At 34.9% G+C, this 16,048-nt stretch overlaps 2 protein-coding genes across 4 annotated transcripts in view; both read right to left on the bottom strand.

Annotated features, from left to right (window-relative positions):
• Positions 1-1,171: 1,171 nt before the first annotated feature.
• LOC143916653 (TAR DNA-binding protein 43-like) lies at positions 1,172-5,624 on the bottom strand. Its single transcript, XM_077437849.1, has 2 exons — positions 5,357-5,624; positions 1,172-3,131 (listed from the first exon to the last, which is right to left on the bottom strand). Exons 1-2 carry the CDS (start codon positions 5,466-5,468, stop codon positions 2,041-2,043), a joined length of 1,203 nt encoding a protein of 400 aa, XP_077293975.1. The 5' UTR covers positions 5,469-5,624; the 3' UTR covers positions 1,172-2,040.
• Positions 5,625-9,379: 3,755 nt separating this feature from the next.
• Positions 9,380-16,048, bottom strand: part of ssh (Protein phosphatase Slingshot) — a 132,460-nt gene continuing 125,791 nt past the window's right edge. For 2 of the 3 annotated variants that reach the window (XM_077438294.1, XM_077438296.1), the window contains 3 exons: positions 12,873-13,067; positions 12,528-12,797; positions 9,386-12,436 (listed from right to left, as the gene is read on the bottom strand). In XM_077438294.1, coding sequence (XP_077294420.1) covers positions 9,973-12,436; positions 12,528-12,797; positions 12,873-13,067 — 2,929 coding nt within the window. In that variant the 3' untranslated portion in view covers positions 9,386-9,972. Of the gene's footprint in view, positions 12,437-12,527; positions 12,798-12,872; positions 13,068-16,048 lie in introns of all 3 variants that reach the window. The other variant, XM_077438295.1, reaches the window with a different exon arrangement.

The raw sequence follows: 16,048 nt of genomic DNA, 5'->3' as shown, positions 1-16,048 counted from the left end.
CAACCGATTAACCCTTTTGAGTGCTGACGTCTTTTCTGTTGAAATCCCACGACGCTGAAAATTTCGCCAACATTATTTTGATATTCAATAGAAAGCAGGTATAAAAATTGTAGCTAATTCAAACAAACCCTAAATAACTACCGCCGAGGATTTCGAGTTTTGTAAAGGTGTGTATAGACTGTATTATATCTTGAAACAATATAAAATAAGCAAAAGAAGTCTATTAATGAATGTATTTTTCCAAAACTAATTGTTAAAATGTAATATGCTCACAATCTGAATGCCAAGCCACAATCTAAAATGCTCGGCAGTTAGGGATTTCCATCAGGATATTCTGCCATGGTTATAAATTCAGAAATTCCTGTGTAAACCAGTCTTTGTAAACATTGACAAATGTTCAATGCATTTTTTTTTCAATGCTACCTGGAAAGGCTTAGCGGGTAGTACTCTTGTTTACTTTGTACATGCTCAAAATACAAGGCCTATCGACGTTTTTCAAGCCTATGGACTTGTTGGCAAAACGCCGATCGGCGTTGGTCAGCATTCAAAGAATAAATACTAATAATACTATATAAGGAAATAATTCTTCACTAATTTTTCTTAATTTCTTAAAAGTATAAATAGTCATGTATTTCATTCACGCTACACATTATCAGAAATACACTACATATCGATGGCTTGGTTCACGAATATTTTGTCCATTCTCAAATTTGTATCGAATTTCATGTTTGTAGATGATGAAATAATTCAGGTTTTTCCTTTCAAGGTAATTTATGTGGTATACAAATTCAAAAATGGACATATAATATTTGTGCACCAAGGCATCAATATAGTCGGGCCTTCTTAAACACACTGAATCGATTCAGTAAATTTAGTAAGAAAAGGATAAAAAATGTATAAAAATGAAAGAGAACGTTATATATGTGCTGCGTTTGTCTTCTTACAATTCTATTATTTTTTTCCCCTTATTATTTTAAATGTATTATTGCGAAACAGATCTATCACGTAATAAGAGTTGATTATATTAGAGCATGTATGACCAAAATGTATTCATAAAATTAGTATTTTTTTAATAAGTCTTCATCATATGAGAAAAATCCCCAACTGAAAAGTAGGAAACAAAACACATTTAGTAAAAATAAACATAATAAAAAATAAAAATATATCGAGACACATTTGCAAGAATTTATATTTTGTTCAAATCACACAAAGAAATTCCAACCGAACATGTAATACTGTAAAAAATTCAATTAACATTTCATAGTTTTTATCGATTTATTGTAAAAAATGCATTTTATTTTCAATAGCACCTCAGTCTATTATAAAATTTATTTTATTGCTAATATCATTATTTGCATAGTCATTGATACAAATATTTTTCATAAAATTTATAAATGAATAACAGAACAAAAATAAATAAATAAACAATAATTACATTTATATACTTCAATAAACAGAATAACAATACCGATAAAAATGTATAACAAATGGATACAGTTGTAACAAACACCTCTAAAATATTATTCACGAAATAGCGTTATATCTTATATTAAGCCTTTATATGTCAATATAACTTTCACAACACGCACACGCACACACAAAATTACTTTTGCTAAATATGTTATAATATTTATATATATATCAGACCATGTATTGAGTGCCAGTGCAATCAAGTACGAAAAACAAATTTCACAAACAGATAAATACAAATAAATTCAATGTACTCTTCCCACTATGAACAAACTGCAAATCGTAAAACAACCACCACTCTATTATATAGTCATCATTGATCTCCAACGTCAAAAACGCCTATATATGTATATATAATATATTATAATAATATAAAATTCTTAACAATGCACGCGAGATAATTATTTAAACAGAAAATATTCACATGACGTATAAATATCATTCAACAATTGTCAATTTTTCTATCTCATACAAATAAATATATAAATATAACCATCTCAATAAATAAATTTCAACAAATAAAACATAAAAGAAGATTAAAAGAAATCGCCAATGGCGCAAGTAGTAATATCACGAGAGATGCTGATGCGAAGATATCTGTAGTTGATTCCATTGACTGGAAGGACCTTGGAAACTTCCCGGATGTAACCAAGGGAAGTAATTATTATTACTATAAGTATTGTTGGAAAAACTACTCTGTTGATTATTAATATTATAGTTTCCAGGTTCCGTACCTGATGGTAAATTATTAAAATTACCCCAAATATTTTGATTCAGTACTGGAGTTATGGTCCTATCGACTGTTGCAAACTTATTATAAGACACATTGGTATTCTGACTTCTATCTACGTAATCTTGACTACCTAACGTTAGACCTTGAAAATTTAACATATCGACATTTAAATTGTGATCATTTTGCAACGAATCAATGTGATGCCTTTGCTCTCTGAATGAATTCTCTTTGTAATCGTTAGGTACAAAATTTTGGTTTATTTGATTATTATAATTACGATTTTGATGATGTCGAGGTGAGGCAATTGAAACGTTGACGGCAACACCTTTAATCACGTGATTCTCCTCGCAAACGCTCTGCGCCATCTCGGGATCGAGGAAAGTTACAAAACTAAATGGTCTAAAAGGTTTAGGTACAAAGACATCAGTCACCTCCCCATATTTATAGAAATAATCACGCAAATCGTCCGCCGTTATATCTTCCGTACATCCCCCTACGAATACTTTGAAAGGCAAACCTTTTTTAGAATGAGGTATCAATACGTCACACCTCCTTCCATCTATCGTATGTTTCTTTGTCAACACTCGCATCTGGGTGTAATAATTTGCGAATCGAATAAACGCAAAACCCTTAGATTGACCTTTGGCATCCCTTTTCAACCAAACTTTTCTGACTTTTCCGAAGTTTTCAAAATACTCGCGAACAGTTTGTTCTGTGGTCTTCCAAGGCAATCCTAAAACAATCAGATCTGTTGCATCCTTCTGCATCATCTTATTGATAGAATTTTCAACGGCATTCTCTTTCGGGAAACTACACAGATATTTATAGCAGCCCCATCCTTCATTAGGCGGGTAAAGATAGCCATCTTTCAACCTCAATCCACGTGTTGTATCTGTTTCTGGATGGATAAAAGTAAGACCGCAGCAACCTAGAACAAAGACAAATAAAATCAATATCTGTTAAAGAATTCTTAACATTTAGCATTATAATTACATTCATTTCATTTTATTTCTTTCATAGTATATTTATACTTGGTAGCTGATTTTAGATACCATTTAGAAACAGAAAGTAATACAGAACTTTCAACTTTGTAACATACTTTCACCTATTCAGAATTGTTCTAAAATATATACATAGAAAATTATAAATAGGCAGTGGCCTTATTAACTCAAAACATGTCTTTGGAAAGATGATTCTTTCAGAAATATTATATATTATCAGAAGAATATTTCTGTCATAATATTATCTAAGAATAATATTGTCAACGCTTACAAAGATTCGTTTACACCGAAATTTTTGAATTTATAACCATAGCAGAATTTACCGATGGAAATCCCTAACTGCTGATTATTTTAGATTAAGGCTTGGCATTTAGATTGTGAGCATTACATTTTAACAACAACGAAGAAGATGGAACTAGTTTTGGAAAAATACATTCATTAATAGACTTCTTTTGCTTATTTTTTATTGTTGCAAAATATAATACAGTCTGAACATACACAGGGTAGTGTCTAGGGTTTGTTTAGATTAGCTACAATTTTTATACCTGCTTTCTATTGGATTTCTAAACAATTCTAGTTGGAAATGTTGGCGAAATTTTCAGCGTGGTGGGCTTCAACAGAAAAGACGTCAGCACTCAAAGGGTTAAGATGATGGATTAGTACCATATAATTTATAAATACCAGACAGTCGACAGTTCTTTGAGTTGAATCAGTTTTATGAAAAAATTACTTACAACCAGTTTTTATGGGGCGTACCTTTTATACGTATCTAGTGGCGAAGAAATATTCAATCGGCAAGTAAGAAGAATTACACAGAAAAACATAAATGAATTTAGTTCGGAAATATCGCATTGTCAACTTTTTACTCGATTTTCCATATAATTGAAACGAGTCATATTCACACCTCTTAAATTACCTAAACACAATCTGCTTTAGGTCATCGACTTTAGAGAGTCTTTAAATAATATTATGTATTAGATGTATTATGAGTATTTATAAGATTTGTAAATAGGTTTTTGAGCTCTTTTTCCTATTATGCTGTACATTAACATTAGAATAATATAATACTATGATTACTAACCAAATTAAATTAAATTGTAAAATAGAAAATGATCAGTAGATCAGTAGCTATCAAAATAGGGGTTTGATGCATCCGCTCTAAAATCGCCAGATTAACAGAACGGCAGCTTTAAAAGTAATTCTCGTTTTCTCAAATGATAGATTGCACATCAGATGACGAGTAACCTTTCGATGTGCACAGATGCAATTATTAAAATTGAGTTGGATCTTTCTGGCGAGTTTAATAAGGCAAGAATCGGAACTTATCGAATCTTGACTTATTAAACTCGCCTGAAAGATCCAACTCAATTTTAATAATTGCATCTGTGAACATCGAAAGGTTACCCGTCATCTGATGTGCAATCTATCATTCGAGAAGATGAGAATTGCATTTAAAGCAGCCGTCCGTTAATCTGTCTGGCGATTTTAGAGCGGATGCATTGAAGCCCCAAAATAGATATAAGATGTATTGTGAACATAATTTCGTAATAATAAAAAGCATTTAAAAATCAAATAAATATTCACACCTCGAGAATTCCTTATATGAGTATTCTTTTGACATTCTACAACCATTAGAGGGGGTAAAAAATCAGAAAAAAATTTAAAACCCTGGAAAGTATGAACAATACATAATATATTGACACCGATGAATTGAATAATTGAATAATACAGTATATTTTCAATGGAACAAAATTTAGGCAAAACAAATGATATATTATTTGTTCCCCAACTCAACATTCCGTCATTCAAAAGTGACAGCTCCTTAATTAGCACGCCTTCTGCGTAAATAACGGATTGGCTATAATTGAACATTCCCATGGTTATCTAAAAGTCATTAGACGGTCATAACAAATAAGAATGGAGAAGAATCAATAACGAATCAGCAGGGAGCAAGAGGTGAGGTGAAGAGAGGAGACACATCTGTCTGGGTCGCGAGTTATATTTGCAGCATCAGGGCTGCCAACCGCAAAGTCGCGACAACACACCCCGTCTCCCGATTATCCCAATTAGCGATGGTGGGGTTTGAGGTTATGTGTGCGTGTGTGTGTGTGGGTGTGGGTGGGGGTGTGGGGGTGTGGGTGTGAGCGCGTACCTGGGAAGTTGTCCTGCAGGGTCTTGAGGGGCAGCGAGCCGTCGTGGTCGGTGGGCAGACGGCGCGGGGCGACGCAAGGCGATCCCGACACGGAGACCAGCTCCACGGGCATCTTCGGATAGTCAGCGTCAGAATCGACTCCAGCTCCGGCTGCAGCGCCAGCTCCTGGCCTCACGACGCTCGCTCTTCGCGCTGGAAACGCGAGCGGCAGACGGCAGTAGCGGAATTCCCCGCACGCCGCTGCCGCACGACCCGCCCCCGCTCGCCTCACCCCGCCCCGTCCCGCCCTCGCCGATACAAACACTCCAAATGGCGACCATGCTCTCGCCGCGTACTACTTATCTACATTCCGCAAATAAACATTTACAATATTTCCCGTTATGTTACCATTGTTTATTTATAATCGAGCTTACGACATTTGTTCGAATCTACCAGTAGCGGCTCGTCTGTATGGGCTGCGGGGCGACAGCCCTCCCACTATAGTACAAATACATGCTGTAATGAACGGATTTATGCGCGTCTTTATGCAGAGGGCGTTATACGTCGTTATTCTTCCAAGAGTCAAGTTAGGTGGAAACGTGGACTAACCTTGGGATAGTTATATAAATAAATAATTTATGAGTGAAATTTTGATTAACTCTCTTCCATTTAGGCCTTACAGGGATGTTTTGTATTTGTAGTTGTTTCTTACGTATTTATTGAAACTGGCTGTAGGTGCAAGGCATTCCTTATGCTATATTTTATTTGATATTTTTACTTTATCTGTTATTATTAAATGCTATTTTTTATGTTTATGTATGGATGTATTTATGTTTATGTTTAATTGTTATTTTGTTTTTTTTTTTTGTGTTATATTTTTTGACCATTGTGGCGCTTTAGGAATTCCTGTTATGCCACAATGGTCTGTTTAGAATAAATAAATAAATGTATATAGTCGGGGAGGTTCCTGACTGCAAGTCGTCTTTGTAGATAACAGCTTCCTCGTCGGTCTCACGGCTGAGGTTTCTCCGGAAACAGCGTGAGGAATGCAGGGGAAGTTGGGCTGGAACTCAGGGGAGGGAGTGATGCTACACTCGACCTCGCGGCGGTTCTTCAGCAAGATGGCGGTGGATCTCTGGGCCCCGTCTCCCCCTGGAGACGTGCACAGGAGAGATCTTTCTTCGACGGGAGTTCGCGTGTAAGAGTTGCGCGCCACATGCGCGTGCGCCTATATAGCTTTTCCCTGGGTGGCCACTCGAAATAAAGGGCGAGTGTTGCCCTATGGGACGATGGGAAAACGTCGCGTTACAATGCTATTTTTGCCGTCCATATGGGCTGCAGGGCTCCCAGTATAGTGCATATGCATGCTATTTTTGTCTGCATTTGATCACCGGTATGGTCAACGAGCTATTACATCCCGAGTAATCTCTGCAACCCCCCCCCCCCCCCTATATGAATTCTCACGATGAGGTCACCGACCTCGATTCAGGATTTTAGGATCTCGGATTCAGGATATCGGGTTTGGATAGCCATCCTGCAAGTAGGAACCGAGTTGATCATGTTGATGGCTATTACTATACCTCCTTCCCACCCGTCATGTTAAACAGTCGTTTTCAAAACCATAATTCCATGCCTGTCGCCCCCATACCACAAAAGCGTAAACACCGATTTATCGAATGTAATTCATAGCAGCGAAACTGCGCCCATCTCTTCGCATCTTGACTGATGGGCGCAATGTAATTCACGCTGGTTTTGAGCGTAGATTGAATCGACCAATTTTTTAGAACGGTTTTGTGAATCTTTTGTATGAAACTGTATCAAATAACATGTTTTGCTTCGAATTTCAAAAATACACCGTATTAGTCCGAATATAATGCAATATTTTTAGTAATAAAATTTCATATATGTATGTATTTCTTCATAAAGCATTCGCATATATTTGGCATTTAATGTAAAATAATATAATTATAAATTCTGGAATTTTTTTTTATTCACCATAGACTACGTCCACACCCGATATTTACGAATTCTTCCATAACCAGTTCATAAATAGCAACCACAGGTTGCAATATGGGAACTGGATATGGAAAATTCGAAAATATCGGGTGTAGATATCTGTAGTGTCGACGTAGCCATACGTCAATATAAAAAGTTACGTCCACACTACCCATATCTACGAAATTTTCAATATCCAGTTCCCATATTACAACTTGTGGTTGCTATTTAGGAACTGGTAATGGCAAATTTCGTAAATATCGGTAGTGTGGACATAGCCAAACGAGTACAAATTCGCTTAGTGGGGAAAAAGTTAGCGGGTCATTTAGTCAAAAGTTGTGTTGCTAAATGTTAGCAATGAACAAGAGCACGATTGTTGATGCTTTAGGTTTCTGCAGATGTCATTTTTTTATCTTTAAAATTTAAGAAGTCAATAGCTGAAGTCTCTTCTTTGAGAATTTATTTTCCTCTACTTACCTTTTCGTGAAAATTGGCTTATATTAGACATTTTCTTATTTCCCATTTTTCAAAGATAAGATTGCACTAATCAATTCGATCGAGTTTCATTTTATAGCTTACAAATGGAAAATTACAAAATGGAAAGAGTTGATATTTATTTTATCTGATTATATCTTATAAATTATCAATAAATTTTCATTCAAGTTGATTTTGTGAATTTTCTAGTTGAATGAAAAATATCACTATTCAACTGACTAACCTAAATTAGAATAATATCAAAAGAATTAGCATTGCGAATTTTTCAGGATTTAAAGTCAACGCAGGAAATAAAAAGACAAAAATAATGGTGAAAACAACAACCAGTTTATTTTCAAAGCAAAATCATATCAATACTTTATACAAACTATAGTACAAAAATTTACATTAATCACAATAATACACACAAGCCGGGACTAAATTTCTGAGCAGCATCAAATGGGACGATCGACGAAACCGGCTTTTCAATAAAAATAATATATATTTAACTTTCCTCGCTTAAATTCGTTAACTAAAAATTACATTTCCTATTATACACTTACTCCATAATGGTTTACTGGTCAAATAATTAGAGAAATTATTCATAGGATTCTTTACTTATGCAACAAATTCATCGTCTTAATTCATAACTTGTTTTGCAGTGTACAGTCGTCATTTTTTACTGCTAAGCAGCATTATCAATAATTGTCAATTTAGCAATGCACAAATGAAGTAGTAAGCCAATTTCAAATTTTGATCCAATTTTGAGTTACAAACTTGTTTCAAATTTTATGACAATTTTTATTTTTATTGGTTAAGATAATCAATAAAATCATTAGTATGTAATTAGATAAAGAAAAAACAATTTTGTTAAATGTAGTTCATAAAATTATCATTAATTTTGTAAAGTCTCAAAGCTTGAATCGTATCATAAAATTTGAAATTACTTGAATAATTTCTGCTATTTTGTATATATTGTAAATATAATTAAATAGTACTCCAGTTCCATTAGCGAAATCTGCTTTTGAGTGTACATTACAATTAGGATTTTAACTATATTTAATAATGTTAATATTTATTTCAAATGCACAAATAAGCAGAACACTACTTCCGATGACAAGCTGCTTTTCACAATCACGTTTCACAAAGAATCAATCGATTCCAACAAACGAATTCAAATTAAGAAAATATTGGCAATTAATAAAAAATTGGGCTGCAACATTTACACATACAAATAGACTAGATTTTTCGACAGCCATTATCAAAACTAAAAAAATATACATTTCTCAATGTTAATCATTGACTTACTTACAATAGGATACAACATTATTAAATAAAAAATATTAAATTGGATTTCATATTACTTTTTGGTATAGGCTTCTTTCTCGTTTATTATAGCAACGTTAACATGTTTGTTTAAAAAAAATATATGCTTTCATCAATTATTTTACAGCAAAATATGAATACGGTTTCAACATTGTTTTTATAATATTAAATATATATGTAAATATATATATATATATATATATATATATATATATATATATATATATATATATATATATTTATTTTTTTAGAAAATCGAGTGATATTCATCGAAAATATTAGACGCAACAAACTGTGTGTTAACCTTGTTAAAGTAACAAAAATTACACATGTATTTTAAAAAGTCCACTTGCGTTGAATTTAATACATACATATGTATTGTAAATATTGCGGTTTATGCGCTACATATTAGATATAAACATAACAAAAAATACATGTTCCAATGGTAATCAAATATATCTCGCCATTCAAATTACAAAAGTTTTGAATACACTACAGAGAACACGGCATGGTCTATGAACACAAGAAATTCACATTGCTCTTGATTATTGAACATTTGTCAACAACCACAACACAAGATATCGCATCGGCATGACACATTACAATATTACACTGTGGTGATGAAATTTTAACATAGTACGTATATAATTTCAGCATTAAAAAATTCATCCAATTTATCGCAGATATGGTATTACATACATATCGTGTAATTAAATCGCAAATAAATACATCATAAGAAATTATATTTAATTAGGTTGTTAAAAAGCAGTGAAAAACCAAGGAAACATTAATGGTTCAAGAAGAGGCACAAAATTGAATAATGAAATACTGATAGGAAATGTTCACATGGTGTTGTAGACAGTGTTGTTGCATCTGTTTGCTGTGTGACATTTATTATTGCTTAGCCTTGTTAAAGGATGCGTTTTTCCATGCTGCAGTTGCTTCTTTTGGGGCTTGTTCAACACTGATATACTGTTGGGATAAGTATTAGCAGACATGGCGACCACGGTAGGTGCTACGGGCGGCCTCAACGCAGCTGAGGAGTTCTTAATGGTACCACACACCGAATTTCTTGAAAATGGAATAGATTGTTGTTTTTGTGCTTTATTGTCTATATCACGATTTAAACTAGATTTTCTTAAAGGAACAGGCGGTTCACTCAAACTAATTTTATTATTATACTGTTGACTTTTAGTTTTGTCATACTTTCCAACTAAAACTTTAACAGACAAGTCTTCTAGAGAAGTAGTTTGTCCTACATTATTTACATTTGACTCGTGTTCCATCTGACTTTGCTTATCAATATGAACACTAACGGGCGACGATGGAAGACTTCGACCTTTATTATTATTATTTGAGTTTGTACAACTATTTTGGGTACCAATATCAACGTTTGATGCATTTTTGAGATCAGTTTTAGCATTTGAATTGGCCTCGAACTTATTTTTTAGATTCATTACTATGCCAGATGTGTTTTTACTAATTGCTATGGTGTTGTCCATTTTTAACCAATTGTTTTTGTGCTTTGGCATTTGGAAAACAGAAGAGTTTATTGCATCAATCGGTTTAATCGCGGTTAAATTGCCGACCGAGTTCGAAGATGAATTAAATGAATGCCTATCTAACATATTTATGCATGAGGCGACTGGAGCACTCGCAGAAAGTGGAGAATATAGAGATCCACGTTTTTGAATGCAATATAAATCATCAGCGCTATTTAAATCCAGTTCCTTTAATATGGCACTCATTTTATCATTTTTTTGCTTATTACCAGTTACACTATCACTATTGCCATTAGCATTTTTATTGTATTTAAGAGATTTATTACAAATTTGTTCATAGTTTTCATTAATAATGTCTAAATCACAGGTGGGAGCTACAAGTTTGTGCACCAAAATATTGTTCACTGCTTCATTGACGCCGTTGCAAGTTATAACATCTGCATCGGGGCAAATCCTCTTCGTTGAACACCCTTCTTCGAGTTTTTGCTTAGTGCGTTTAACAGTTCCCAAATGCCAAGGTTCGTCATACGAACCCCACGATGAATTTCTTGATGGTTTTGTGTCATATGAACCCCAAGAAGAATGACGAGAAAGTTTTTCTATAACTACTGCACTATCACAAGAACTTATGGAACTTTGTCGGCTGAGTGGAGAGCCATTTTGATCCATAATTTCCGACCCATGTTGTTGCTCTTCTTTATCGAAAACACGATCCACTTGTTTTGAAAATAGATCAATAGATTGTCTAGGTTTGGCACGCAAGTCTAATACACCACTATCACATTTAATAATTTCGTTCACATCTTTATTGTCACTGTGTTCATCATCATAACAAAGTTTATTTGAATCAAAACCATTTTCTCCGGGATCCCACGTTTCTGTTTTGCCCATAATTTGCTTTGATTGTAGGATATTTTGAATAGAATCACCGTGATATAGAGTTTCAAACCGGAAATTTGATTCACTTATATCCGATGATTTGTCACTATTTTTAGAATCTGAACCATTACATGAACTATCGCCTATTGAAAACCTAATGAAATCTTGATTATGATTATTTAAATTTAATTTTAAATTACTTCGAACTTTTGGATTCTTTTTCTCGTTGGTAGCTTGAGATTCCAATTCATTCACAATATGCTTCACGTTGGGAATTCCATCGCCTTTTATGCGCATTATTCGATTTTGCGATACGCTGTAGCTTCCGTTCGCACATGGCATTAACACATTTCGAGACTCTTGTGCTAAATTTTCTAGTGATACTGATGTAGGTGGAAGAAGTTGAGAAGCCAATCTTGTATCCGGTGACCAGGATCTAGGCCTACCTCTGTATCGGCCTGACAAAGCTTGAATTAAAGGCGTCGGTTCCATGATTCGTGAGCCAGTTTTCGACACCAATCCGGGAGACTTAAGATTGGTTTCAGATTTTGACCTCTGCAACTTTTCCTTATTTTTCATTGCATCTAAAATACCTTGATATGTTTCCAATTGAGATACAAAACTACTGTTTGGTTTAATACATGTTCGTTTCCCTTTGACATGTTTCATTGCTTTGTCGAAGTTCCAATCAAACGCTTTCATAGCGTAAGCAATTACAACGGATGCAGACCGGCTTACACCCATTTTACAATGAACTAGTACTTTGGAACCTTCATCCTTAGCTCTACTGATATATTTAAATGTATTATCCCAATGTTTAAGAAGATCGGTTTTTTCATCGTCGTATACACGGATGTTGAGGTAATTAAAAGTACCAGGAAAGAAATTGTCGATCTCCCTCGTCACATTTAATATATGACGTACCCTGAAACAATTAAAAGCCACATTTAATCAATATTCACAACATGTAGATACATACAAATTGTATCTGACTCATTAAATAAATCATAACTTACCCATTTTTTTGCAACTCTTCCAAATTGCTAGCATTCCACTCGGAACCCAAATAGACATGGTCGAATATCTCTGTGGGAGAATCCATTTGACCCATGATAGTGATTATTTCTCCATCAATAAAGGGCTTGTACTCCCCGAGATCCATGTCTAAATACTCTTCAAGCCGACCTCTGATCACTTTGCTTGTAACTTCATCGAGGTCTACACTCATCATTATCTCTTTGAGAGTGGACCTGATAACGCGCTCGGTTTCCTCACGCTCTCTCGGCCTGAAATTCAAAATCAAACGTAAGAAACACATTTAAAACACATAAAAAAATAAGAGACGAAAAAAATGCACATACTTAGTACGCAAGGAGTCAGGTGAAGGTGGCCGACGGGACTCAATGCAGTCCATGGCGTGCCACTCGTTGAGGCAAGAACGATCTGACTCGATCCTCTGTTCATAGTAATTCACCCAATCGTGGCTGGTACCACCCAAGAAGAAGTTTTGCTCTCGAGCCCGACAGCTCATCCGATGCAGCGTCTGCAGTGCTGACCTGTAACAATAAACCAATTGCTTTACAAAGAGGAACATTTAAATCAATACATCTGAAATGATGTCATAGCGAATTGCCAATTTTGATCAATAGCTACACTTAAACAAGAACGCATACTCCCAATTGCATTGTTAAACTTGATTGTTTTCAATTGAATTAATCGATGGTTCGACGTATTTAATCAAATATACATATATATGTACATTCAGAATGGTGAGACTTGTATTTACTTTTACAATTGAATAATTGCAGGAAAATATTAAGTGCACGACTTATTAGAACACGTTTATAGCAAATATTCAGATCATAATGAACGTAGTTGAACACCTTGAATTAACATTTGGAATTGCAAGAGAGCCAACGACAACAACTGCTGCAGTTGCAGGTGTATTTAAACCAGATTATATCATTGACTATTTATTATAGTTACATAAACTGTAATTGAACATGAGTAATTAAAAAATGAAGCAAATTCTTTTTTATGTGGTCATACATGACTTGCAGATTTGAGATGAAAATATATAAGGGGCTAATACAGGATTAGAAAGAATATAAAGATTATTATGAGGAGGAAAACGATAATGAGGAAAAGAAGAGAAGATCTTTTAAGAAAAAGTATATATATACTTGTTTTATGCCTACATTTACTTTAAATGATTCGTAATCCAAGCACTAATTACGAAGAGTGGAATGTTTTTAATTGAAAAAAAGTGAGGATATTATAACATACTAAAAAAACTAATGTAACCAGCGACGGTTTATCATACATACATACATTGAAAATAAGCACGCGCTTGGGACCCCCAAATCTTGGGGGCCCCGAAATGGGCCTTTTCTACCAAAATGTCCAACTTACACATTATTATCATTGTCAACAATACGTTCGTAAGCCAAGAATAAATAAAATTAATACCTATTTTACATATTAATTTAAAATAGTACCTATTTTATTTCGAAAACTGTTAGTGTATCAAGTACATATAGTAAATAAATAAAAAAAGTGGTTTTCTAAAATCCTAATGAAAAACCAAATACTAAAAACCAAGGTAAAAAAAATGATAGCATTTTTTTTACTGAAGTAGGGGACAAATATAAAGATAGTAATTTTGGTATTGTTTTGAATTTGTCGAACAAACTTATATAAAACATTTCCAAAAGATTTAGTATTCACACTATGAAAAGGAGTAGATCTAGTACAAAATCGAAAGAGAAATGAAATAAAAAGACACTGACATGAAGGAAGATTGTTGACAAGCACTGTCGTAGCCATCACTGACGGCAAAAAAGACAAGCACCTGTTGAGACCAGAGTGGAAATTCCTGCAGCGAACGCGTCAACGATAGATAGTCGTCCGTTCCACTATACGAGGTGTATATCAAGGTGTGACGTAAACGTTTCCAAGTACATACATGTATAGTACCTGCTCATATGAGCGAAAGGAATAAGCGCGACAGTTCGTTCAGCTCGTGCTTGTCTCCGTTTCGAGAGAATTCTTCGTCCCGAGGGGCACGCGAGAGTCGGTGGCTGGCACGGGGGGCGACCATGTAGGGCTCCGCCCCCGCCGCACCGCTGCCGCCCAAACCATATATGCTGATCAATGAGGCCATATCGAACGCCATGCTCGAGCCTATCGCCCAAATCGAGACTGTCGCGCTAACCGTCGAATTTCAAAATATGCCATGTCCAATTAGGATATTCTCCAATTTATACCAAAAAAGACCGGAGAATTGAAGCTGCAGATAGCTATCGAGGTCGATAGCGTACATGCTCTGCGTAGGTACCCATTTCAAGAACAATGAAATGCATCCAAGCTCATCTGACCCTATGTGAATCTTAATCGAGCACTAAATGAGGAGACATGCGTGGGTGTCGTCACCCTCAGTTGGAACCCAAGAATTGTAGAAATTTATAATTATGGTAAACACAAATAACCACTTCCAAATCAGTGAAAATTTTATTTTGCTACCAACGTCTGATCATCAAACTTGGCCATTGCTTAAATGTAGCACACGGTACAACCATAATTTAAATAAGAAACGGAGAAACTTAAAGCTTCTACATCATCTGATGATTTTTCTGCAAAGAACTTTCGACAAATATAAATATTATACATAGACTTTTCCAAAATTTTACAAAAAAAGTTCGTGAAGACCATGCACGATAGAAGTGTTAATTTCGAGGGTGTAAATGTAGAAATTGTATCCAACATGATTCCCGATACGTGGTCTGACGTAACTATTAAGTATTAGATATGTCTCCACTTGGTCGTTTTCGTCTTCAACGTTCGCTTTCAATTTTGATTTTAACATTCAACATGACGCATGTCTTAAGCGTATGCGTGCCATGCCAACTATCTTTGTTTTCCAATATTACAATAATATAAGACATTTATTTGTTTACATTTATACTTCTTCAGGGGTCGTAATTTTTATCCTTGTAGTCCCATAGTACCGGAAAATTTAGATAATCGTCTATAAAATTTATTATTTCCTCCAATTTAAATGTGTGACGTATATGACGCACGAAAAGTTGCAAGAATTCCCAACCAGCTCGGAAGTGCGTGCGCTTCCCGTGCAATACATATGTCAAAATTCGTCCGTTCAACTCTAAGGCTAAGGGCGAAAACACATTTGAGTGGTACATGGTACGTATTTTTTTTCAAGATGCGAAAAAAACGCAGCACCCTTAGCCCATATACACGGTAAACAGTCCCAAAAATCGACCCCTGGAGTGTTTTTGGTGATATTTTATCGTTGCTTAACAGTGAATTCCATATTTGAAGAAATGTGAGAGGAACTTGTTGGTTACATATGTATACACGTGTGGCCTCCCAAACAGATGCATTCTGCACGTGCAACTACACCCAAAATCGGTTTGTGGAACACCCACTGTCCCATACCACTCAGTGTGATTTCGCCCTAAAACACATGCACTACGTCCGACAAGCGCATGCGTCTCAAGTTGCAGGAATGGAAAAATGT

The sequence above is a fragment of the Arctopsyche grandis genome, chromosome 9 (assembly GCF_051622035.1).
Source record: "Arctopsyche grandis isolate Sample6627 chromosome 9, ASM5162203v2, whole genome shotgun sequence".
In the NCBI taxonomy this organism is placed as follows: domain Eukaryota; kingdom Metazoa; phylum Arthropoda; class Insecta; order Trichoptera; family Hydropsychidae; genus Arctopsyche; species Arctopsyche grandis.
This window is presented reverse-complemented; position numbering and strand designations above follow the sequence as displayed.